This window comes from Euprymna scolopes, chromosome 5, assembly GCF_053919585.1.
Source record: "Euprymna scolopes isolate OS-2025 chromosome 5, ASM5391958v1, whole genome shotgun sequence".
NCBI lineage: Eukaryota > Metazoa > Mollusca > Cephalopoda > Sepiida > Sepiolidae > Euprymna > Euprymna scolopes.
This window is the reverse complement of record NC_136486.1, coordinates 108,846,113-108,873,815: the sequence shown is the minus strand read 5'-3', so window position 1 is coordinate 108,873,815 and position 27,703 is coordinate 108,846,113. Positions and strand designations below refer to the sequence as shown.

At 32.6% G+C, this 27,703-nt stretch overlaps 1 protein-coding gene across 6 annotated transcripts in view; it reads left to right on the top strand.

The window, feature by feature from the left end:
• Positions 1-27,703, top strand: part of LOC145276948 (BLOC-1-related complex subunit 8-like) — an 84,724-nt gene that overhangs the window by 36,066 nt on the left and 20,955 nt on the right. For 3 of the 6 annotated variants that reach the window (XM_080128453.1, XM_080128455.1, XM_080128456.1), the window contains 6 exons: positions 7,731-7,832; positions 9,519-9,631; positions 10,452-10,516; positions 10,957-11,064; positions 18,972-19,169; positions 24,184-24,381. In XM_080128453.1, coding sequence (XP_079984579.1) covers positions 7,731-7,832; positions 9,519-9,631; positions 10,452-10,516; positions 10,957-11,064; positions 18,972-19,169; positions 24,184-24,381 — 784 coding nt within the window. The remainder of the gene's footprint in view (positions 1-7,730; positions 7,833-9,518; positions 9,632-10,451; positions 10,517-10,956; positions 11,065-18,971; positions 19,170-24,183; positions 24,382-27,703) is intronic. The other 3 variants (XM_080128457.1, XM_080128458.1, XM_080128459.1) reach the window with 1 other exon arrangement.

Here is a 27,703-nt window from a genome sequence, read left to right as displayed (position 1 = left end):
GTCTGTCGCTGACATATTTAAAAAAAATTTTTATCATAAAAAAACAAAAAAGACCAACCGATTTTATGTTCCCACCAGCGGGTATTGTTACTGCCAGTAAATAAACAATAATATATTTTAGTGCTTGTGCTTGTGTAGTTTACAGATGCTGCTGCTATTTTTGGAGAGGATTTTACAGTTAAATTTTTAATGGTATCTTTTGTTTATTAAAATTGTTAGGTGAAAGTACAGGTTAATTAAAAAGCCTTCTTCTCGCCATCTAAAGAATGGCTTTCTAAATAATAACCTCATTATTTCAGCACTAGGTGTATCAGAATTTTTGTAGGAATTTTTGACACCCCTAACATGAAACTGCGAATAAAATATAAAAAACTCGTAATTTCTCTTTTAAAAGTGGGTTATTTATTTTCCTTATGGAGTATACTTCCAAAATAAACTGTTAAAGTTGTTTTAAAAGTAATAGAAATATTTTTTTTTATTAAAAAAAACCCAAAAAACTAATGAAATTAATTGAATTTTATGAGCTCAATATTTTTCAATTTTTAAACTTTAAAAATATTTCAATTTTTCTATTGATTCTATTTTTACAATATTTTCAGGATCACCTTGCTCCTTTACTTGAGAAAAAATTAGGGCTTAAATTTCATTTTTCGAGGAGTTATAAGCTTGGAAAGACGGGGTGGAATTATTCAATATTTTTCACGAAATTTCTGACACACCTATTTCAGCACGGTCCGTAAACTGGACAAGTACCAGTTTTATTATTAAAATTTTTTTTTTATACCATTTTCTTTGTTCTAAGAGGGTTCTTAATTTTCTATATATAACTCCATTGTAACATTTTGTTATTTTTTGATTGAACAATTTCATTTTATCTTTTCTTATTCAGGGGAGTATTTACTATCGCTCACTGGTAAAAACAAGGGATTTTTCCTGGAGGTGTGATAAGTCTCCCTAGATATCAGTATTCATTTTTTTTTTTTTTACTGTTGCAGATCATTTGACATTCTCGCATCAGCAATTTGCCATAGAATTTTTGCTGATAACGGCTATTAGCTTTCTCTAAAATTCGAATTATTATAGCTCTCGTCAAGATTCTAGTAATCGTATCCTTTCAGGGAATAGCTGGATGATGTTTTTCTCCTCGTTCTTTCTGTTCTCCTGGGCCCTTCATGAACATTTTCTATAACATAACAAATGCTGGTGCATCTGCACTTATTGTTTTTTTTTTTTTTTTTTTTTTTTTCTGTTGGTGTGTACACAATTTCAACTAACTTAGTTGATTGCTGTCACTTGTCTGTTTGAACCTTTTTATTATTATTCAGTTCATTTCATCTCTGCTTTGATTGCATTTTTCCTGGTGCTTCTTGACTCATTTTTATCATTGTAGATTTCTTTATTCCACTTTAACTCTGGCAAACTCCATGTATTGGTTTCGTTTCTCTACCTCTTTCACTGCTGCTGGTCAACAACATAGAAAAAAAAAAACGAAAACAAGTCCAATAGATTTCACCATACCAGCAGATGACAAGGTGAATTAAGTATTGGTGGCGTTCCAAAAATAATGCCACCTATGGTTTTATTTCACCTGACTAGATCAAAGAGGATTGCAAATTGCACTGTTATGATGACTGAACTTATGCATTCATGACTTGAAAGTGTCATCTCTCTGTTGCAGATAATGTCAGTGTAAGACTCTCAGAAAGCAACCCCTATCACGGAGAGAAGCATAGATGTCGTTGAATTCCTGACAAAAGTGACATTAAGAATGGTGGTGACTGTAGAAAAATAAATTCTGGAGCACATAAGGTCACCTGTTTTAATGGTATCGCTCATGTTTTTGTAACTCTTCAACTTTTCGAGTTAAAAAAAAAAATTGGAGGCTTTACTTTTGGATTGACGTTTATAGAAAAATTAAGCTAATAAATGGAGTTTGCCAGAGAGTTAAAGAGAATATGGAACGTAAAAAAACCAAAAAAAAACAAACCCTACGACGATACAAATGAAGGGTCAAGACAAGAATAAGGACCCAATCTATCAACAAAAACAAAAGAACAGATTTCGATCAACGGTTGACCTTGACCTATGCACATTTCATATTTGTTTAGAGGGCAAGTGAAGGTTAAGGTCAAACAAATGTTGATTGAAATTTGTTCTTTTGTTTTTATCGGTCGATTGGGGTTTTTCTTCTCTGGATCCCAAATGAGACAGAAATAGACCTGCTGTAGATGAGACTGATTTAAACTTTTGAAAAATGTAAATTTAGTTCATCAACTTCGCAATGAAAATGCAATATCTGTTCAATCCTCACTCAGTGAAGATGTTTTCTAGGCTGATGTAGTTTTTATTTTAGTCCCAATTAAGAGTGTTAAGTTTTTAGGGGAAACTGGATTTTCCCCGTGTTAAAAAAAATCGACCTGTTGTTGAACTCTGTCCTTGTGGGGACATAATAAATAGAACATTGATGTGTTGGTGCATTACACATCTGTTAGAGGTCGCCGCCTGAAAAGTAGCAAAATCTTGTGTTATTTAAGTCGAGTTATCATCAAAGGTTTTGTCTATTTTTACGACATATAATAGCCTTATTGATTTATTTTCTATACAAACAAAAAAACTATACGCCATCTGGCAGCTATTAACCTAGCTCTTAGTATTCTTTTTACATTATATAACTTTTATGTGGATCAATTGTAATTTTTAGAGGATGTTTGAATTACCTCCCTTGAAAAAAAAAAAGAACAATATTTTAAAATGTTTTGGTAATTTATGCATTTTTAAAAAAATATCAATAAAACCTATACTGATGATTGCATAAGCATGGAATACTAGTATATGTAAGTATGAAAACAAATGTTAATATGGGTTTGTATTACTGTACACATAGATTCAAAAAAGTTGTCCAAAAAACAAATATATAACAAATGTTATCAAAGGCAAGATAAGTTACTTTTCTACCTAACTGGATATGTTTTTAGTGTTTTATTTAATGTAACATGTTTATTCAGCTCGAAAAACAGTGTTTACTGATTTATTGGAAAATTTCAAACGGTGCCCAACTCTCTTTCACACGGTAAGTTTGGGAAAAGGAGTTAAAAATAAAAAGAATATGCCAAATACTGTTAAAAACCCACCGAATATATATATCAGCCTATGTTATGGTAACATATTAAGCGAGTTTCTAACAGTATTTTTTTCTAGTTTTTTATTTATAACTCCTTTTCTCAAACTTACCATGTCTCGACGCCATTTTAAATTTTCCAATACATCGGTAAACACTGGATGTTTTTCGAGCTGAATAAACATGTTACATTAAATAAAAACACTAGAAAATTATCCAGTTAGAGAGAAAAGTAACTTCTCTTACTTTTTATAACATTTATTTGTTATATATTTGTTTTTTGACAACTTTTTCAAATCTATGTGTACAGTAATTAATACAAACCCGTTAATATTTATTTAAAATTATAGTTGGGTAAAGCCTGTTTAAGAAATTAAAGTTGAGCTCTTGTTAGGAATTAAGAGAAAGCGGTTAACTTTAGCGCAAATGCAATGTTCTGACTTCCGGTTGTTGAATACTTTCTGAATGTTTTGTATGTATGCATGCCCACTTACCTGACATTCATAGGCACTTATTCACCTCAATTCTTGTGTTAATTGCTGGTGACTTTATGACTGGGCTCAAATCTCGCAATGAACAGTAATTATCATTTCCTACACTAATGATTGCATAAGAATGGAACCCTGGGGTTTGTATGTATAAAAATAATCATTTAAAAAACATAGTTATATATAGGACAATAAAATTACAAATAAGTAATATCCATCACACTTGTATAAAAGTAATATGCACATTAGGCAAATAGCTGTATTTGGGTTGTTGCTTTCTACTTTAAATAATTTTTAGTAATTCTTTTTAAAATAATATCCTATATATAAATAAATCGATCCATCATGAATGTTTGAAAATCAAACACCCGCATGATGAAGGGTAGTATTTCCTGAAATATTGTAACACGGATGTGCTACCTGATTATCTGATGCAAGTAAAAACATTTCACATGTAAAATGTTATGCATTTATTGAATCAATAAAGGTGAAACTGTATAACTTGTTTGTTCCACTATTACATTTTAAGTTGCTTCAGTTTGTGTCTATCCATTAAATCGCTGCATTGTTTTGCCTCCTATAATCCTAAATTTCTTTTATAATAATTACTAGCAGTTTAGCCCGACTTTACTTGGGCCCTATGTACTATTCATAACTTTATGTGCATATATATATTAAAAAGTTTGACTTGTGTCCAGGTAACCTACGTCTAAAATTTCAAGTGTTTAGACCCAAAATTGGTGGAGGAGTTTGGTAGAGTTTTCAAAGGTCAAATCGTTGAACTTTGACCCCTTGACAGCCAAATCTCTGTCCGAAAACCGAATAAAGATTTTCCCAAATCTCAATACTACTTATGTCAAATCTCGAGTCTCTCTGAAAATTGACAGAGTAGTTTGGTAAGGAAATGTATACACACACACACACACGCACACATTTTCACTTTTATAGATATATAGATCTTGTCTTGTTACCATAAAATAATTATCAGCCAAATATTCTTCAAAATCAAAAGAAATGTCAGTTTTTTAAATGTATTTATTTAAAACTAGCATTTCAGCCCGGCGTTGTCTGGGTGTTTGGAGGTGTATGTTGAGCAAAAAAAAAAAAAAGGTCAATTTTTTAAACTTTGACCCCTATTATGACGCCTTAACATTTATTGTTTTGGGCTCAAATCAAGTTAAGTTAGATCCATGTCCAAGGAACCTATATCTAAAATGTCAAGTGTTTAGAGCCAAAATTGGCGGAGGAGTTTGGTAGAGTTCTCAAAGGTCAAATTGCTGAACTTTGACCCCTTAACAGCAAAATTTCTGAGTGAAAACCGATCACAAATATTTTCCCAAATCTCATTACCCTGTATATCAAATTTCGAGTCTGTAGACTGGAAATTGACAGTTATTGGTAGGAAAATGTACACACACAGACACGTTCACCTTTATATATATAATATATTTTACATATTTAGTTTACAGGATGATATAATTTAATTTTGGAACAATTCCTTTTTAAATAAGTAGAGTGAGGGTTATCTTTTTATTTTTTTTTGCCTTAGTGGCATCCGATTACTCCCCAATTATCATCCTTGTTGATTAAATCAGCTCATTTTTTTAAATGTCTGTGAAAAATGATAACGTATATATACAAACATGAAATATTTTCATATTATTATATACTTGCATGACTCGTGTAAATTCCACGGAATGAAAAATATATTCAATTAATAAATGTTTTCATAAAGCTGATATTTTTCTGTAGAGCACAACATTTTTTTTTTTTTTTAAAGAAAAACCAATAACACGCAGCGAATAAGAGTTTATAAAAATTCTATGAAAATGGTGTCCATTGTATTTTAAATATAGAACTGACCTAAATAAGATAAATTAATAAGTATTAATAATTACTCAAAAAGTAATATTGTGCTACATTATTCAATACAAATAAAATCACATTGTAAAAGAACAATCTTTAATCCACTCTTTCAGTCCAGCACCTCTTGTTAGACAATGTTTTCCTTTTTTGGCACTGTTTCTTTTGAATGTCTCCAGTTTTTTTATGTAATGTTTTGCTAATTTCTTTCTTTAGTAAAGAAGCACTGCAGGTAAAAATGATGTGTTCCTTTTTGGATCATTACAACAATGATCATACATTATTATAATGATATTTGAAAACAATACTACATCAAAGGGAGCTCACTCTCCTATTTTTTTGTTCCAGGGTTGCCAGATTGGACTTTTTAAAGCTAAATTTTGCAAATTTGTCCTTTTTTTTTTTTTTTTTTTTTTTTGAAGCGGTTTGGCTTTCAAAAATTGAATTTGGCCTTTTTAAATCCTAACTTATGGACTAAGAAAGGAACAAATAGAATGTTATATAAATAAGTGAATATTAGTGCGAACATTTGCAAAGTATAACTGTTTTTCTGTCATTTGTGATAACAGGTATATATCGTGATTAAATAATCTCTTTATAGGCTTTTACTTTTGTTTTTCATGAATATGAATTTTTTTTTTTGTATTTTATCATTGCAAAACAACACTCTAGGTAAGAGCTCATCATTGAAACTCCTTGGCTTAACATTCATGGGTAACATGAATTGAAACAAATACTTAGAAGACATTGCCTAGATAGCTGCTGCAAAGAAGGTGGGCTCCCTCTACTATGCTAGAAATATACTCACATTTGACAATCTCCTGTATCTCTATAAAGCCAGCATTTGTCCATATGTCATACTAGTCCCTCTCTGAACAGGATCCAAAAAGCAGTATCCAATCTGATAAATCCCGCATTGTCACTCAAGCTCCAACCCCTGTCCCATCACCGCAATGTTGCACCTCTTTACTTGTCTTGCAAGTATTTTAATGGAATATACACTGAATTCCTAGCACCATGTCCTCCAAGATCGGAGACCCTTCTACTTTTAAAGTTTCTTTTCTCGTACAGTTTGGAATCTCCTCCCAATATTCCGTTCTGCCAACTGTACTAACATGTGGAAAACTGTAATGTAAGCAAATCTCTCTCTTTTCAACTCCCTATTTACAGTGTTGAACGAAAAAATTGTAGTCCTAGAAAAGATGACATGATTCCATTTCTATTTGATGAAAACCAGTTTTCTTTTTTCGTTGCAGACCATCTGCTTGTTGGTTAGTTGTGTACAAATCCCAAGAGATCGGAGATTCTATCATGTCTGAAAGTGACGATGTTCAACAAGTGAGATCAGAGATGTGCTGCTGTATAACTCCTGTTCTCCGCTTATCCAAGTTATAACAGGACCATTGCGAGCACCCTCAAAATGCATCGCTGGATTGCCACAAATAACAGATGTACCCAGAGTGATGAAAGTTTCAGGTCACGGTTATGGTCTCTGGTGTGGTTTCAAATGATAGCCACATCATGCCATCTCACATCTTCGAAGTTAGCTTAAAAGTCAACACCAAATTGAGGATGTGCTGAAGAATGTGGTGAACCCCTGGTGCAATCAGGTGGCTGCTGGCAGATCCTGGGTGTGGCGGCAGGACTCGGAACCAGCCCACAAGTCCAAAGAGACCCAGTGCTATGACTTTGTACTCTTCTCTCACTGCCCCCCCCCCCCCCCCTATTTTCCCCTGACCTTAATTCGCTGGACTACTTTATTTGGTCATACGTCGAGAACATCACCAACATGACCTCGCACAACAAAGTCTGTCTGATTGCTGCCATCTGCTGAGTATTTGCTAAGCTCCTGCCAGCGCTTATGGAAAAGGCATGCTTCCAGTTCCAGACTCGTATCGAGGCATTGATTGAGGCTGAAGGCAGTTACATTGAATAGATGTCAGCTCTACTACATAATCAAGTGACCTGAATTGATTTTTTTTTAAATAAAAGTTTTAAAATAAAGCTGTAGTATTGTTTTCTTTAGGGCAACAACTTTATCATTTCACCCTGTAGAGTGTCCCTGTAGGCGTGGTTCCTAATTCACAATCATCTCTTATTACTCCATGGCAATTTGCCTTGTTTGGAGAAAATCTGAGTAAAAAAAAAAAAATAAACAAATAAAATGAATATAACATTTCAATTTTAAAAAAAAAAAAAAAAAAAAAATCTATTTTTACAATAGATTCATTCCTATTTTTATTTATTTATTTTTTTGCTAGGTAGTGATGGTTTGCTTCGGAGAGTGGCTGGTACAGGACCGGCATCCCGAGGAAACCTTGCTTCCCGTGAAGAACCAGAATTAGACATCAGAGCTCGTAAAGGTAGAGTCCTTCCTTTTTATTGAAAAAAAAAAAAAAAAAAATACAAAGAGATTTCTTCGTTATAAAAATAATTACACTTTCTTTTTCTTTTCAGTGTAATATATTAACTTGGAATGTTTTTGCAAGTTCAGTGTAGAAGGTTAGTTAATGTGATTAACAGGGCTATAGCAATCAGATATGGCAGAAAGCTGATTGATTGATCAAGTCATCTATGGTAGTACCGGCAAGGGGAGAATCAAAACAACAGTAGACAGAGGTGTTAAAAAAAAAAAAAAGTGGTAGTAGACAGGCAGGCTTGAACCCGTAACGCGAAGGAGAAAAAAATAAGATTAAAAAAGACGTGACATCTTTGCCGATGTCTCCATCATCCGACCGGAAGTTCAGCACATTGAAATTAAGGCTAGTCAATTGGAAAGAAGATGATGATTTGCTAAAAAAGTGACCCTTCCTTGTACAAAATGATTACGTTTAGGGTGAAGGAATGAATGTTTTTGGCCAAGTTTTCGGCATTTGTCGTCCGAAGGATCGAGATTTAAAACAAGGATTTTGTCAGGTTCCGTCACCTCTGTTGAAAGTTTTTGCGACACACACACATTTTGCCTTTTATATATTAGATGAACGCTAAAAAATACATCACTGAATCAGAACCAGCTACAACCACTAAAATATTTTCTATTTCTTTGTTTACCTAAAATGGAACAGAACTTCCATGAGCAAAGTTTTTTTCCAAAAACTATTCTTCTGTGAAATAATTAAATAATTTTCTTTTATCTAACAATTTTCTCAAAGAAATAACACGCATTCTTTTGAAAAGTTATAAGATTAAAAGAAAAGAAATCATGTGAAAATAATTAAAAAAAATTAATGTCAAATGTATTTTCTTTATTGTAAAAACACAATACATTTAACTATTGCATTTTCCCCCTCTCTAGGATATTAGACGCAAGGTCAGGTGTAAGTTTTGATGAAAGTGTTTCTGTGTGACAAACTGGATTCGAACTTGGTATCTCTAAGTTGTCTGTCTGTGTCGTTAAACATTTAGCTAGCATCGTCCTCTGCATGCATTCGTTATAGCAATTTTAAAATTTTGTACTGCATAAAACTTAGACTTTTCTTTTATACTAATGGTTCACCACTTGCCAAGACCAAAAACCACTCAAGGATAAAGGTTAGTGAGCTTTTCAGTGAGATAAAAGAATAGTATTATGAAATGAGTGAGAATTAATCATAATTCACAGGATTATATGACTGATATTCATTGATATTGGATTTGAAAACAACCATGTTGTAGTCTGTAAAGCAACAGTTCTGTTGTGGCAATGTGTTCCATGGATGGGAAGTTTATTTTGGTGATGCAAAAGAATAGGTGACACAAAGTCGGCAGCAAATAGTATCAGATAAAAGATTTTATTTTTCTAAAAAGAAAATATAAGGAAATTAATAAATATTTCATAGAGTAATATATTATTATAATACTAAAACTTAAAACAATAAAGCAACAGCATTTTATTTTTATTTAAAAAAAATAATCAAGTATAATGCAAATTTTTATCTGATACTGCTTGCTGCCGACTTTAAGTCACCTATTCTTCATTGTTTTCATTTTTTTTTTATTTATTTATTTTTTTTTTAAGTTTAATTATCATTTTTTTCTTTCCTTTTTGTATTTTTTTTCCCCTGTTTTAGTCTGTGATAAATTTTCTGAGAACCTACACATCATTGCTAATGAACCATCGTTAGCATTTTACCGGATCGAAGAGCATGTGAGGAAATCTCTTCCCCAACTTGTCGACCAAAAAGTAAGTAATAGCAAAAAAATTTTTTTTTTTTTTTTTTTTCGTCTTCTACTTTTAAAAATTGACACTTGTCCAAAACCTCCCATGAAAAACAAAAACAAAAAAAACAACGCAGAAAAATCTGTATGATGCTTGGACCTGTAACAGAAAACAAATATTGGTGACCAAAAATCATATAAATTGAAGTATTTTGTATTTTCATAAGGAAAATCATTTTCGAGTGAATTTGAGTTAGGAATGGCTTTCTAAATTCTTGCAAACGTTTTAATCATTTGGAGCTATCAGAATGAACATTCAGACAACTCCAAATGTCTTTTTTTGACAAACCTTTTTAACTTTTTTAACCCTAAAATTATTTGATTTTCCTTATTTAAAAATAAAACTGTTTGATCAATTTATGTAAGTTTTCGTGTATGATCGTTTCTTTCTGTCAGGAGTATGTACATAATATAAATTTTTCTATATTTTTGTTTTTTTTTCTGGAGAAAGTTCCAGATAAGCAGGAAAAATTTTTCCAATTCACAGGTGATGCACGGCTTCAATCTTCATATCTTTTATACATTTGTTTCTATTGGTATTTTTCCTGCTTATCTGGAACTTTCCCCAGGAAAAAAACAAAAATATAGAAAAATCTGCATTTAGATTTAGGCACAGATAGTGGGAGAAATCGTATATAGATATAGTGGTTGTAGCTAGTCAAGTGCTTATACTACTTACATTTTATATCTATATTACTTTTGGTATAGATCCTGTATTTTGTATATGTTTTAAATTCATTCTTAAGCACAAAAACATGTTGATAATTTCTTCTTTCTATTCCCAGCATACAGTATCTTCCCTCCAACAAAAAGTACAAGGGGCTTGTTTTGATGCGGAATATGCCAAAAAGTAAGCATGTTTTTATTTGGTTACAAGTGTATTTATGAGTGCATGCCTTCTATTAAAAACTAGTTGTCCGAGTGTTTGGAGGTGTGTGTTGAGCAAAAAAAAAAAACAAAAAAAAAATAGGCAGGCAACTCGAACCTGTGACGTGAAGGTAGAAGAGAAAATAAAAAACAAAATCTGTCTTACTGCTACTCCATGACACGATCTGAAGTTCGGAACGTTGAAATTAAGTAAATTCGTTCCAACTGATAAAATGATTTGCAAAAAAAAAAAAAAAAAAAAAAAAAAAAAAAAACACTTGAAACAATTGTTTTTTTCTGAAAACTCCATTTATCGACTACAAAATCTCATCCCAATTCTGCAGAAGCACCAAAAAAAAAAAACTGTTGACACTAATAAGTTACAATTATAAACTTTTTTTTTCTCATTTGTTTGTATTTTAGTGCTGTAAATGCGATGCAGAGCAGCAGTGTTCACTTCCAGAATATCCAAGATCTGCTGAAGAACGCTATGTTCATGAAACAACAAATTGAATACGAAGAGAACAGAAAGTGAGTTGCTTTTATGAAATGTTCTTATTCAGTTTTATTTCTTTGTGATGCTTTTTTTGGTTATTGTAAAGTTTGATAAGGCAGACGTGACTTTTACCAGAGATTAGAACAACAATAAAAGAAATAGAATATGAACCAAGTATGTATTCATGAGAATCAGTTTTACAACAAAAATGAAGTCAAAAACCATATCCTCTCCTTAAATAAATAATGCTAAATGATTGGCTTTAGATGTCAAGAAAAAATAATAAGTGTCAAAGAAGCAAACAGGAGAGAGGAAAGAAGAAAAACTAAAGTATAAACTTGGGTAAAAAAAAATAAAAAAAGTCTGCCAATTAGTTCAATTGCAAGTACGTAATCAACAGTTCAAAAGGATAAAGGAGTTGTAAACTGCTCAGTCCTTATCCATAAAATTCTTTATTTGGCCAATCAACTCTGGTTTTCTGACTTTCTTACTCCTCCCACACTAATCATCATCCCTCACAGACTCCCTGCCTTCCTTGAATCTCTTATGCCACTCAAAAACTGGTGCTCAATTTAAGCAAGACCGTTCAAAAGCTTTCCCTACGTTTCTATGGCATTTTTTCCAAATTTAAACAGAATTTAAGTGCATATCGTTTTTTGAAAGTGTCCTCGCGTCCAGATGCATTTTTAAAATTCACAAGTTGTGACGATCAAGTTTTAGTAGGGTGTATTCCAATTCCTGCTGTAGCTGTTCATTTGAACCTGAAATCATAAAAATTGGTCAGATGTCTCATAAGATGTGTACAGCAATAACACACTGAATTTTCAAGCATCTAAAACAATTTTAAATGCCTGCATAAAAAAGATTGGGAACTTATTTAAAGCAGTTTGTATCTACTAGCAGGGAAATCCTGACGTTGTCCGGGATTGAATCAGGATCAACAAATGTTCCACCCTCCCATATACTTTTTTCATCAAAATCTGTGAAATCGCCTATATTTCAATAAAATTGATTGATTGGCAATTCTAGCTAGGACCCCCCCCCCCTCATAGTGACTTAGTCTACAATACATTGTAGTTTACATTGCAGTGTAAGGAATCTACTGTTGATTTTATAAAATTATATGTAAATAATAGCTTCATTTAACGTTTACAATGCAAAAATCAAGTACCATGGTTCAATTCTGTTTGAAACAAACATTAATTTCGAATGTGTCTCTCTTGTATCAAAGAACCAACTGTTGATTTTATGAAATTATTTTTACATAAATTTAAGTTATACGTACAAAAGTTAAGTATCATAGTTCAATTGTGCTCTAAAAAAAAAAAAAGAAAAAGACCCATTCATTTCAAACACGCCTCTGCCTTATAAAAGAATTTATAATTGATTTTTTTAAGCTGAGTCTTTCTGCAATGCACTTGTGATATTAGGGTTCATAAAATTGTTAACTTTGGTTAAAATCGGATTTCCTTCTTAAATTGGATTTCTTTTTTTGGTTTTCAATACTTATCAAATGCAATTTGGTACAAAACCTACGTGAGAACATCCCCAGACACTTCCTTCTTGTGAAATTATAAAAATGGCCTATCCATTTTAGAGTCCATAAGAAACAAACTCGACCACACACACAGTTTCTTGTATATAATAGCAGGTGTGTGTGTGTATATATATATATATATATATATATTAATATCTGTGAGAGGTTAAGTAATCTTCATATAAAGTTAGTTGACTATTTGTGATCTATCAAATGATTTGATAAAAAATGTAACAAGGGAAGTAACTCTACAAGTTCGCATACAACTTTTGAATGTGAATTTTTATTCATTTTTACATTACAAAAGTTGAAAATTAATAGCAAAATATTAGTGACTTATTTTACTTGTTGATGCAATCTTTCCTTTTTTGTATATTTTGTAAAAGGTTTCTATCAAATTTTTATGAAAACATGTTTTCTTGCTTTTTATCAACTAGTTTGGATATTTTATAACAAAGTTATTTATTTTTTTGAGTATCAAACTTTTTTTTCATCCTGTGATATTGAAATTTAATTATTTTGAGATTTTTTATTCTATATTTACTGTTTTTAAATCTATACTATTTTAATCAAAAAGCTAACTTGAATTATAATAAAGACACATCTGCAATATGAAATCGAGATGATTAGTAACAGGTCTCTTTCTTTTCACAATTTATCAAAGTGGTTCAAATTTACATGAGTGTTAATCCATTTGCACCCATGCTCCATTTTGTTTTAGGACAGAAGAGTGAATAACTAACCATATTTCAACATCTGTATTTTTCGGAGATGTCTAAAGTTAGTCCTAAAGGTTGAAGTGTTTTTAAATATTATACCTAACATATATTGGCAACACTGATGTATCGGTTTTCATTATACTGTGAAAATCTAGAGTGGAAGTATACAGTCACTTCCATCTATTGTTCAGATTTTTTTTTTTAATGAAAGTAGTTTTTATTATCAGTCCACCATTTTACACAAGGATTGTTCCTAAAGTAAGGCCTCCTATTTTTTAACTAAAAAAAACTTCAATGTTAAAGAGCTACAAAGACTCGAGTGATACCATTAAAACGAGCAACATTTTGTGCCCCAGAATTTATTTTACTACATGGTCATCACCATTCTCAATGCACTTTTGATGCTTCAATCTAAAAGACTGGAGAGTGCTTTCTCACTCACATCTGTCGCCACTCTGAAATCTACGAACTCATCAACTGTGCTGACATTAATTGCATCGGCTTCATAAACGTTCAACAAGCACTCGTGAATGTTGATCAGTTCAACTTTTTTTTCTGCATCAAGGAATTCGATGACGCATTTCTGCTTCTGATGCATTTCTGCTTCTCATAGAGGTTGCTTTCTTAGTTTCACACTATCAATATCAGCAACAGAGATGAAACTTTCAGGTCATGAAGTAAGTTGCAGCTGAAATTGTTTGAAAAAATATGCATAATAATCATTATGTATAGAATTATATTGATTGTACATGTTTACTCTCATTTAATTCAGTTTTATTTGATGATAAAAATTTAAAAATTGTCCATCATTGCAATTTAAATGATGCTCACTTTTCACATCTCAAAAATGAAGGCCGAAATTTAATTAGAAATAATTGTACTTTATTATTCTTATACTAGAAGTGATGAAAACATCTTTTTGTGACGTTTTTACTGATTGTTTGTCAGTTAGTTTCAAAGTTGTTGTTCGTGCTTCTTCATCCTCAGCAGGGTAGCATATCCTGCTGATTCTGCTTCATTAGCATCAGTGGAAAGTAGATGTAGAATCCAATTTCTAAATATGTTTTTTATGCCAATCTTTTAAAATTAATATTTGAATCATGGGTTTAGGAAAGTTCACTGATATGACTGCAATTTACAATCCCTTCTGATCCATATTGATAGAATAAAAGAAGTAGGAGGTATTACTTTTGTAATGCCTCTTGAATACAGTATAATGCTTCAGCCTCTGTCCCATCAACGAAATGTTGCATCCCTCTGCCTGTTCTACAAGTATTTTAGTGGTGACTGCTCTGACGAACTGCAAGCGCTTGTGCCTCCACGACATGAGCACCCTCGACAAACCCGACAGGCTGCTAAATCCCACCCCCACACTGTAGAGATCCCTAGATGTAAAAGATCTTTCTACTCCAATAGTTTTTTTTTTTTTTTTACATAGGCATCACCACTTATCAAGGCTGATAGGCCACTCAAGGATAAGGGTTAAAGAGTATAGAGAGTCAAAGGGACAATATAGTAATCGATAGTAATGGAAGTTCGGTAAATTTGTTAACTTAAGTGGAACGGCTCATCAGAAACTTGTTTACGTTGGACTTGAAGACAACCATATTATAGACAGCTGGAAAGCAGGAAAACGGAAGACAGTTCCACAGGTGTGCAGTTCTAAGAAAGAAGCTTTGATCATGGAATCTATGTTTAGGTTTAGGCACAGATAAAGAGTGGGAAAAATTATTGATAATATTTTCAGCTAGTCTAGTTTTTCTTGTGAAAGTTTGGCGAGTGGGGACCATAGATTGAAGCTCAGTCGAACACTTTCCATGAAAATAATGATAAAGCAGAGACAAACTCGCAACATCTCTTCTGTGAGATAGAGGTTGCAGCGAAGAGAAAAGGACATCTCCCACCAGGCCACGAAGTCTATTTTGAACCCTATCAAGGCAGGACAAGTCTTTTCTTGCAGTTCCTGCCCATATGTGGCAACAGTATTCCATCCTTAGACGTATCTGGCTCTTATATAGATAGAGAATTTCATCAGCAGTGAGATATCTACTGGATCGATAGAAGGATCCGACCATTTTTCCAGCGGCCTTGGCAACAGATTTGATGTACATATTCCATTTAAGATCAGGAGTAAAGGTCAAGCCCAGAAGCCTGTCAAAACTTGAGGCCTCCTGAAGACGAGAGCCATTCATTTTAATTGATGCCAGATGGGGATCAGAACGTTGATGATGTAAAGATAGAAGCTTGGTTTTAGATGCATTAAAATTAACCAGCCACTCCTTTCCCCATTGTACAACATGATCAAGATCAGAGGAGAGAGAATCAGAGAGAACTTGGTCGTTTACTGTCTTAGATGTGCTACCATAGATGGTAGTGTCGTCAGCAAAAATGTCTACGAATGATGTAAGGATGTGATTTGGAAGAGTTGGGCCCAGGATGGACCCCTGAGGGACTCCAGCATTTATACTTTGAGCTTCTGATTTTTTCCCATCAACTACTACTCTTATGAACCTATCAGAGAGAAATGATTTAATAATTGAGAAGACATTTCCAGCTATATCATAGCTGGAGATCTTGTGAAGTAAACCTTTATGCCATACCCTATCAAAGGCCTTTGATATGTCAAGAGCAATTGCCCTAAAAAGGTTGCCTCTGTCGAGAGATTCACTAATCCTATGAGATATAACTGTAAGCACATCTGCTGTAGATCTAGCAGAACGGAAACCATATTGTGTGTCACTAAGAAGGTTATTTTTGCTGAGATGGTTGATTACTTCTCTATTTAACACAGATTCCAGCAACTTACTCCTGACGCACAGGAGACTTATTGGCCTGTACTGAGAGGGGGATGAACGATCACCTGAATTCTTAAATACAGGGCATACTGATGAGATTTTCCAGGGTGATGGGAAGCAATTCTACTTAAGACAACATTTAAACAGTTTTGTAAGTATGGGTGCTAGTTCTGATTGAAGTCTTTTGAGTACTATAATTGGAATACCGTCAGGGCCTGTTGCTTTACTGGAATCAAGGTTTTTGATTAGCTTGGCAACATCACGTGCAGATATTTGTATATCACATAGTGTTTTCTGATACAGGAGGAAATATTGGGGGTTGGCGGCCTTGGTCGCAAAGGGTAGAATTGGCTGCAAAGTTCTTGGCAAAGAGTTTGGCTTTGTCTGATGCTGACGAGATTAACTCCGGTCCATTGATGATAGTTGGGATAGAGCACACACTTCTGTTCAGGATTCTGTTTGCAATTTGCCAAAACTGATGGGAACCAAGCCGCTGCTCAGCTACTTTGGACTTGACTGACTGAGCATACAACTCTCTTGCGTTCTTTATTACTTTCTTACAATGGTTGCTGGCAGTCCTGAAAGCAGCTTTAGTTTCCATACATCTATTACGTTGGAAGCAGTGGAAAAAGTGATTTCTGTGCGCAATAGAACTGCTAGACTTTGGAATTCCATTCCAGGTCCCTGCTTCCTCAACAGTACTGACGTGCAGAAGTTCAAGTGTAACGTGAACCGACATCTTGCTGCCGAAATCCCTACATAGTACCCCAGTAGTTGTTGCCCTTGATAGTAGCCCCCTACACCAAAGTGGCAATTTGCCTTGTTTGGGGTGAAAATGTAATTAAAAAAAACAAAAAAAAAAACTAAATGCTCTATTCTATATATCCCAGTAAATCTCTGAAAGTAATTTTGCTCACATATGGTATGCTTGGAAAGATTAGTCTTAAATTAAGTGCCGTGGATTTTTTTTCTTATGTTGTAATAAAAACTTATATTTTACTATTAGGAGAGAAATTAAATATCGAAAGACTTTAAAATAAGGACTCTGAATTGGATATTTGTGAATTCTGGGAGTCTGATACTTTCTAAATCTTCACCCTTGAGAGCGAAGATACTAGTCAACATGTGCCAGTCATATTTGTTTCTGTTGCAATTATCTGCTGTGTTACAAGTGACTTCTTGGTGTCGTGATGGTCTAAAGAAAAGAAGTGTTTAGGCTATAACATTTTTACTGATACAAGGCTATGTTTCTATTTACTTGCCTCCCCACAAGGTCAAAGTTGGACACAAGCCCAGTGTTTTAAATATGGGGAGAATCCAGCTCTCTAAAACGAGCACTAGATTGGAGCAAAAATAATTGCCTCAGTCAGGAGGACAGAAAAGACTAAGTGTAGTATCAGAGCAGATACTACACTTTGTTCCTAGCATTCAGGAGTCTTCACTTATTTTTGATAACCAACATGAAATACCTAATTTTTAATCGGAATCCCCTTCAGATATTATAGATATTTCCACACTAGCCTAAAAAAAAAAAGAAAATGGTTGGATCACAACAATTAATCTTAGCAGAGTTAATATAGTTAATATACAATCAAACAAATATGAAATTGTATCAATAATTTTACTACATATGTCATTAATTTCTAATATGTAATATGAACATTAGAAAGAATTTACATGGATCAACCAAAGTTTTCATATTAATGAGTCTCACTGGGATTCTAACTTGATTCAAATAATTAAAATTAATCAAGACATAGCCGAAAGTTAACCTCATTAAACATGTTATTCTTTACCCTCACGTTTTTGTTACCACTTTTTATAGCTATCAAGTTTCAGAGTCATCAATTATTTTTGATAGCCAGCGTGAAATACTTCATTTTTAATCAAAGTTCCCTATGGATAATATAGATTCTAATAAAGTAGGGAGTATGGACCCCAACCAACTTCAATGCAAAGAAGGAAACAAAAGAACAGATTTCGGTTGACACTGGTTTGACCTTGACCTTGACACAAACATTACCTCTGTAAGTAACAAGAGTACTTTTTCTTTTCTTTTTATATATATATATATATATATATATATATATATATATATATATATATATATACACACACAACTTTAAATAAAACTTTGGATGGGTGTTTTTATTAAAAATAACGAGTTATATTATTTATTCGCAACCAAGATATATTTTTATGTAGAGTGCGTTTATGGATTTTCACAACCAAAAGTACATTTAAAAAAATTTTTTTTATATATATTTACACAACTATAATTGAACTTTGGATTGATATTTTTAAAAATTATGTATTTTTCAAATCTTGTTTGTTTATACTTGTTGCTTATATTTCTGATTCTATTAGGCATGAAAATTGTCTCGGTCTAGAAAGATTTCTCCTTCACTGTCCACCAACAGGAGAGATCAGTATCCTAAATTTTCAGTTATTACTTCAGTTTTTATATTTTGTTTTGTAAATATATAAACGCACTCTACATAAAAATCAAGTTTGGTCATGAATAAATGATTTAACTCGTTTTTATTATTTTTAATAAAAAATAATCCAAAGTTAATTAAAGTTGTGTAAATATATAAAAAATGCACTCGCTTTCAGAGACGGTGTGTGCGAAGGTCAATTTAAAACTGGTGTTGACCGAAATCTGTTCTTTTTGTTTCTTTCTTTGCATTGAAGTCGGCTAGGGTCTGTATTTCCTATATGTCCATAGATTCTCTATTTCTAAATGTTAAATAAGTCTTCAAAATAAATCTGAGCAGAGTTAAAATAAAATCAAACATATGATATTGTATTTGTTTTCTAAACACTTGTACTAAATACGTAATTAATTCTTAATGATATTGTTATTGTTATCTTGCTGTCGTGGCCGGAAGGTTGCAGGAGAAACGCCATCCAAGTATGTATAAAACCCATGTTAAGAACGGGTCTGTGGGGGCTGACGATTCTCTGGGGAGTGTCAGCTTCCTCAGTGACAGTGTGAGTGGCAGTAGTGAGGTACCCATGGACATCAGCTCTACTGACATAAGTACTGATAGCTCTTTCACTCGCAGTGGAGGCTCAAGCCACTTTGGGTAGGTAATCTGAGCAAGAACAATGGCGTAATGTAGCTGCTATGTGCTATGGAATATTCGTTCATTTATTTGACATTTTGTATGCTGTATGTTTATTTCTTCTTTCCTTTTTTTAAATTTCTGACCTATTATTGTGTGTTTGTTTTTTTTATTGCTAGTTAAAATACAGTCGACAGATCAATCAAAAAAAAAAAATGTTGTTTTAAGCAAAAACAATATTACGCACTTGTCATGCCGAAAATAGTAATATAACCAAAAGTTATAAAAAAATCGAGTAGAAAGTTATTCCTAGTTAAAAGTAATTTTTATGGAAAATTGTGTAAAAACGCATTTTTCTTAGGCGTTATAAAGTAGGCAGTAGGAGGCTATATGCAGGGGACATAACTATGAAACGAATATTTTAGATTACTTGATTCATGGCTGCTATATATATTGTCTATAGCAATAGACTTTCTTTTTTATTCATTTATTTTTTTTGTCCCCTAATTTATTGGCGAGGGACCTATGTTTTCAGTGGTGTCCGTGCGTCCATTAGTCTGGGCAATTGCCAGATAACTGTCTATTAGTTTTTCCTGAAATTTTGCCACAAATTGTATTTCATTAAATAGTGCACAGTAAAAAAAAAAAACTTTTTGAGAAAATTCCCGTTGCGTTCCCAGGGGCTCAAAAGAGGTTAAAAATGCTCCAAAATGGCCAAAAATGACACGTTTTCCCCCATAACTTTTGATCCATCCATTAGATTTTTCTGAAACTTGGCAAAATATGATGGCAAAGTTGGCCCTTCACATTTACATTCATCATTTCTTCACTATTTTTGTGGTGTCATCTTGCATGCAGCACCAGAGGGGGACCACGCATGTGCGGCTTGTTTTTTACTAAAAATGTAATAGCAGTTCTTCTACTCGATGAATCTTCATAGTTTTTGATATATTACTATTTTCAACATTTTGATATTTTACTATTTTCAACATGGACATATTTTTTTTTTTTTTTTTGCTTAAAATGACATAAAATGACATTTAAAAAAAATCGATTTGTCGACTATATTTTAAAAATTACCATATTATTTATTTATTCATTTTCTTTTTTTGTATTTTCTTAATTCAAGATTACCCTTTTTTACCGTTGTATCAGGCTTGTCCCCTAAAAGCCATTTTAATCAATTTATTCTCCCTCAAAAAAAAAAAAAAAAATCTGAGCAGAACATGACAAGGTTTTTCTTTATTTTTGTTTTTCGAAATAAGTGCAAGTCTAAATCAGCAAATGTTATGTTATTATCATATGTAGTTAGTAGATGCATAAAAGTAAAAATACTATTCAGAATTTCTTATGCAGAATAAAAACTATATTATGTTTCTTTCACCTGATTTTTTTTTTATAAGAAGAATCACTTAAGGATTTCATTTATTTTTATACAACCATAACTACGAGTTATTTTCGTCAAAATTGGAAATATTTTAAAACTTTAACAAGCTATCTTGTGGATGCCTTGGCAAAGGCCAAGGGAGTAAATCCTAACAAAAGTCTGGTTTGGAGTCCCAATATGCAGGCACTGCAACACCTTTCGGGCAACTCCTGCTGCCGTGTTGGTCCCAAGCATATTCACTTGCCTTTCCATTAGACTTTTTCTGCGATGCCGAGGGGGGCATCCTAGTAACTGGGCAGACCTAGATCTCCTTATCACCTGCCTAGACCTGCATCCTGAGAGGGAACTCCAGCTTCGAACTGTATAACCACAGCAGATGCTGCAGTGTACCAGACTAGATGCAGATCATTGTTTTCACAAGACAGAAAGTTGCCACCATTGTTGGAATTTTCCGGGTAGTTTACATAAAACACTGTAAGGTGCTGCAATGCTGAGTTAATGAAATCGCAGCAGCCAACGTCATTTAAGAAAACATTTATTTGCTATCATTGGTTTGTTATTAAAAAGAAACTAAATATACTCACACTTCAAATGACAACACTTTTATTAATGAATATAGTAAAACGGAATAGCTTTGAATGTAGAAGACAATTGTCACAAATGTTCCAATTGATGACCATTATTGCTCAGACTGATAAAGCGAACCAAAAATGATATTCATGATAATAATATATATTTGTCATCGAAAAAAATTGGTCAGCATTTGTGCGAAAGACAAACAAAAACAAAACTTTTGTTTAGCACCTTTTGGCGTTTTACATAAACTGCCCGGAAAATTCTGCCAATGGTATGGTCCTTATTCTGCATAAGTACTGATAATTTGCGTCAATGGCTGATATTTGAGACTAGCTTAAGTCTTTAGCATATGTCCAAGCTTATATAAAGTATCCAAACAAAAATTTTGTTTAATTATATCTAAAACCTTTTAAATGTAGGCACGTTGATCTTTGCAAAGCATAAATAATGATACAATTTTAACTACTGAATTTTGACTACTCCAAATTTGTTAGAAATTGGAAAATTTGCCATCTTGTGTACTTATTTATACATAAGGCAATTTTAACAATATATAACTTAAAATGCAGGTTTCAAACATTTGAAAAATCCTTACAGATCTAATGTCGTTTTGGAAATAAAAAAATAATAATGGATGCAATAATTATTAAAGTAAATGAAGGTATTAAAAATCTTTATTTGCCTGTCTTTGTATTGTAAAACACAATCCTTCTGAACTAACCTTCTGTTTCTATCTTTTGCCCTTTTCCCTACCACTTGTATAATAGGACACTGTTAATCATGATGCCTAACTTTTATTTTTAAAATGATGCTATTTTTCTTGTGTTTTAAACTAAATCAACTCGCTTCCTCTTTGAACAAATTGTCACAAACACACATACATATTAGTATGCATAAGTACAAAATGAAAAAGATATCAGCGAAGAGATTAGCTAAATAGAGCCACAAAAGATTAAAAATCATGTAAATATTTATTTTAATTCCATTGAAAATACTTTGTCAAGAAAAGCATTTTGCTTTGGTGGTTGTGGGAGTGGTGTATCCTAAAAAAAGTAAGAAATGATAATTAGGCTATCTAGCTCTCTTGTACCCTCCCCATTCTTTTATAAAATGCATTCCCTGATTTACTACTAAAACATTGCTGTGAACACATTCTTTGTCTCCACCCCCACCTACTGTACTCTTTCCCATCCTGATATTATCTCTTTCCTCCTGATCTTTACCCTTTCTAGCTAATATCGAAAGACTTTAAAATAAGGACTCTGAATTGGATATTTGTGAATTCTGGGAGTCTGATACTTTCTAAATCTTCACCCTTGAGAGCGAAGATACTAGTCAACATGTGCCAGTCATATTTGTTTCTGTTGCAATTATCTGCTGTGTTGCAAGTGACTTCTTGGTGTCGTGATGCTCTAAAGAAAAGAAGTGTTTAGGCTATAACATTTTTACTGATACAAGGCTATGTTCCTATTTACTTGCCTCCCCACAAGGTCAAAGTTGGACACAAGGCCAGTGTTTTAAATATAGGGAGAATCCAGCTCTCTAAAACGAGCACTAGATTGGAGCAAAAATAATTGCCTCAGTCAGGAGGACAGAAAAGACTAAGTGTAGTATCAGAGCAGATACTACACTTTGTTCCTAGCATTCAGGAGTCTTCACTTATTTTTGATAACCAACCTGAAATACCTAATTTTTAATCGGAATCCCCTTCAGATATTATAGATATTTCCACACTAGCCTAAAAAAAAAAAAAAAGGTTGGATCACAACAATTAATCTTAGCAGAGTTAATATAGTTAATATACAATCAAACAAATATGAAATTGTATCAATAATTTTACTACATATGTCATTAATTTCTAATATGTAATATGAACATTAGAAAGAATTTACATGGATCAACCAAAGTTTTCATATTAATGAGTCTCACTGGGATTCTAACTTGATTCAAATAATTAAAATTAATCAAGACATAGCCGAAAGTTAACCTCATTAAACATGTTATTCTTTACCCTCACGTTTTGGTTACCACTTTTTATAGCTATCAAGTTTCAGAGTCATCAATTATTTTTGATAGCCAGCGTGAAATACTTCATTTTTAATCAAAGTTCCCTATGGATAATATAGATTCTAATAAAGTAGGGAGTATGGAGCCCAACCAACTTCAATGCAAAGAAGGAAACAAAAGAACAGATTTCGGTTGACACTGGTTTGACCTTGACACAAACATTACCTCTGTAAGTAACAAGAGTACTTTTTCTTTTCTTTTTATATATATATATATATATATATATATATATACAACTTTAAATAAAACTTTGGATGGGTGTTTTTATTAAAAATAACGAGTTATATTATTTATTCGCAACCAAGATTGATTTTTATGTAGAGTGCGTTTATGGATTTTCACAACCAAAAGTACATTTTTAAAAAATTTTTTATATATATTTACACAACTATAATTGAACTTTGGATTGATATTTTTAAAAATTATGTATTTTTCAAATCTTGTTTGTTTATACTTGTTGCTTATATTTCTGATTCTATTAGGCATGAAAATTGTCTCGGTCTAGAAAGATTTCTCCTTCACTGTCCACCAACAGGAGAGATCAGTGTCCTAAATTTTCAGTTATTACTTCAGTTTTTATATTTTGTTTTGTAAATATATAAACGCACTCTACATAAAAATCAAGTTTGGTCGTGAATAAATAATTTAACTCGTTTTTATTATTTTTAATAAAAAATAATCCAAAGTTAATTAAAGTTGTGTAAATATATAAAAATGCACTCGCTTTCAGAGACGGTGTGTGCGAAGGTCAATTTAAAACTGGTGTTGACCGAAATCTGTTCTTTTTGTTTCTTTCTTTGCATTGAAGTCGGCTAGGGTCTGTATTTCCTATATGTCCATAGATTCTCTATTTCTAAATGTTAAATAAGTCTTCAAAATAAATCTGAGCAGAGTTAAAATAAAATCAAACATATGATATTGTATTTGTTTTCTAAACACTTGTACTAAATACGTAATTAATTCTTAATGATATTGTTATTGTTATCTTGCTGTCGTGGCCGGAAGGTTGCAGGAGAAACGCCATCCAAGTATGTATAAAACCCATGTTAAGAACGGGTCTGTGGGGGCTGACGATTCTCTGGGGAGTGTCAGCTTCCTCAGTGACAGTGTGAGTGGCAGTAGTGAGGTACCCATGGACATCAGCTCTACTGACATAAGTACTGATAGCTCTTTCACTCGCAGTGGAGGCTCAAGCCACTTTGGGTAGGTAATCTGAACAAGAACAATGGCGTAATGTAGCTGCTATGTGCTATGGAATATTCGTTCATTTATTTGACATTTTGTATGCTGTATGTTTATTTCTTCTTTCCTTTTTTTAAATTTCTGACCTATTATTGTGTGTTTGTTTTTTTTATTGCTAGTTAAAATACAGTCGACAGATCAATCAAAAAAAAAAAATGTTGTTTTAAGCAAAAACAATATTACGCACTTGTTATACCGAAAATAGTAATATATCCAAAAGTTATAAAAAATCGAGTAGAAAGTTATTCCTAGTTAAAAGTAATTTTTATGGAAAATTGTGTAAAAACGCATTTTTCTTAGGCGTTATAAAGTAGGCAGTAGGAGGCTATATGCAGGGGACATAACTATGAAACGAATATTTTAGATTACTTGATTCATGGCTGCTATATATATTGTCTATAGTAATAGACTTTCTTTTTTATTTATTTTTTTTGTCTCCTAATTTATTGGCGAGGGACCTATGTTTTCAGTGGTGTCCGTGCGTCCATTAGTCTGGGCAATTGCCAGATAACTGTCTATTAGTTTTTCCTGAAATTTTGCCACAAATTGTATTTCATTAAATAGATGTGCACAGTAAAAAAAAAAAAAAAAAATTTTTGAGAAAATTCCCGTTGCGTTCCCAGGGGCTCAAAAGAGGTTAAAAATGCTCCAAAATGGCCAAAAATGACACGTTTTCCCCCATAACTTTTGATCCATCCATTAGATTTTTCTGAAACTTGGCAAAAATATGATGGCAAAGTTGGCCCTTCACATTTACATTCATCATTTCTTCACTATTTTTGTGGTGTCATCTTGCATGCAGCACCAGAGGGGGACCACGCATGTGCGGCTTGTTTTTTACTAAAAATGTAATAGCAGTTCTTCTACTCGATGAATCTTCATAGTTTTTGATATATTACTATTTTCAACATTTTGATATTTTACTATTTTCAACATGGACATATTTTTTTTTTTTGCTTAAAATGACATAAAATGACATTTAAAAAAAATCGATTTGTCGACTATATTTTAAAAATTACCATATTATTTATTTATTCATTTTCTTTTTTTGTATTTTCTTAATTCAAGATTACCCTTTTTTACCGTTGTATCAGGCTTGTCCCCTAAAAGCAATTTTAATCAATTTATTCTCCCTCAAAAAAAAAAAAAAAAATCTGAGCAGAACATGACAAGGTTTTTCTTTATTTTTGTTTTTCGAAATAAGTGCAAGTCTAAATCAGCAAATGTTATGTTATTATCATATGTAGTTAGTAGATGCATAAAAGTAAAAATACTATTCAGAATTTCTTATGCAGAATAAAAACTATATGTTGGTTTCTTTCACCTGATTTTTTTTTTATAAGAAGAATCACTTAAGGATTTCATTTATTTTTATACAACCATAACTACGAGTTATTTTCGTCAAAATTGGAAATATTTTAAAACTTTAACAAGCTACCTTGTGGATGCCTTGGCAAAGGCCAAGGGAGTAAATCCTAACAAAAGTCTGGTTTGGAGTCCCAATATGCAGGCACTGCAACACCTTTCGGGCAACTCCTGCTGCCGTGTTGGTCCCAAGCATATTCACTTGCCTTTCCATTAGACTTTTTCTGCAATGCCGAGGGGGGCATCCTAGTAACTGGGCAGACCTAGATCTCCTTATCACCTGCCTAGACCTGCATCCTGAGAGGGAACTCCAGCTTCGAACTGTATAACCACAGCAGATGCTGCAGTGTACCAGATTAGATGCAGATCATTGTTTTCACAAGACAGAAAGTTGCCATCATTGTTGGAATTTTCCGGGTAGTTTACATAAAATACTGTAAGGTGCTGCAATGCTGAGTTAATGAAATCGCAGCAGCCAACGTCATTTAAGAAAACATTTATTTGCTATCATTTGGTTTGTTATTAAAAAGAAACTAAATATTCTCACACTTCAAATGACAACACTTTTATTAATGAATATAGTACAACGAAATAGCTTTGAATGTAGAAGACAATTGTCACAAATGTTCAAATTGATGACCATTATTGCTCAGACTGATAAAGCGAACCAAAAATGATATTCATGATAATAATATATATTTGTCATCGAAAAAAATTGGTCAGCATTTGTGCAAAAGACAAACAAAAACACAAAACTTTTGTTTAGCACCTTTTGGCGTTTTACATAAACTGCCCGGAAAATTCTGCCAAAGGTATGGTTCTTATTCTGCATAAGTACTGATAATTTGCGTCAATGGCTGATATTTGAGACTAGCTTAAGTCTTTAGCATATGTCCAAGCTTATATAAAGTATCCAAACAAAAATTTTGTTTAATTATATCTAAAACCTTCTAAATGTAGGCACGTTGATCTTTGCAAAGCATAACTAATGATACAATTTTAACTACTGAATTATGACTACTCCAAATTTGTTAGAAATTGGAAAATTTGCCATTTTGTGTACTTATTTATACATAAGGCAATTTTAACAATATATAACTTAAAATGCAGGTTTCAAACATTTGAAAAATCCTTACAAATCTAATGTCGTTTTGGAAATAAAAAAAATAATAATGGATGCAATAATTATTAAAGTAAATGACGGTATTAAAAATCTTTATTTGCCTGTCTTTGTATTGTAAAACACAATCCTTCTGAACTAACCTTCCGCTTCTATCTTTTGCCCTTTTCCCTACCACTTGTATAATAGGACACTGTTAATCATGATGCCTGACTTTTATTTTTAAAATGATGCTATTTTTCTTGTGTTTTAAACTAAATCAACTCGCTTCCTCTTTGAACAAATTGTCACAAACACACATACATATTAGTATGCATAAGTACAAAATGAAAAAGATATCAGCGAAGAGATTAGCTAAATAGAGCAACAAAAGATTAAAAATCATGTAAATATTTATTTTAATTCCATTGAAAATACTTTGTCAAGAGAAGCATCTTGCTTTAACAATCAATATAGTCAGTGGTTGTGGGAGTGGTGTATCCTAAAAAAAGTAAGAAATGATAATTAGGCTATCTAGCTCTCTTATACCCTCCCCATTCTTTTATAAAATGCATTCCCTGATTTACTACTAAAACATTGCTGTGAACACATTCTTTGTCTCCACCCCCACTTACTGTACTCTTTCCCATCCTGATATTATCTATTTCCTCCTGATCTTTACCCTTTCTAGCTCGGTAAAAACTTGATGAAATAAATAAAAAAAAATAAATAAAAAGGTGGCAAGGGCAGACAACTCCAAATGAAGGGAGATAATAAGCACAAAATAAATGAACTTGACTTAATACTTGAACATATATA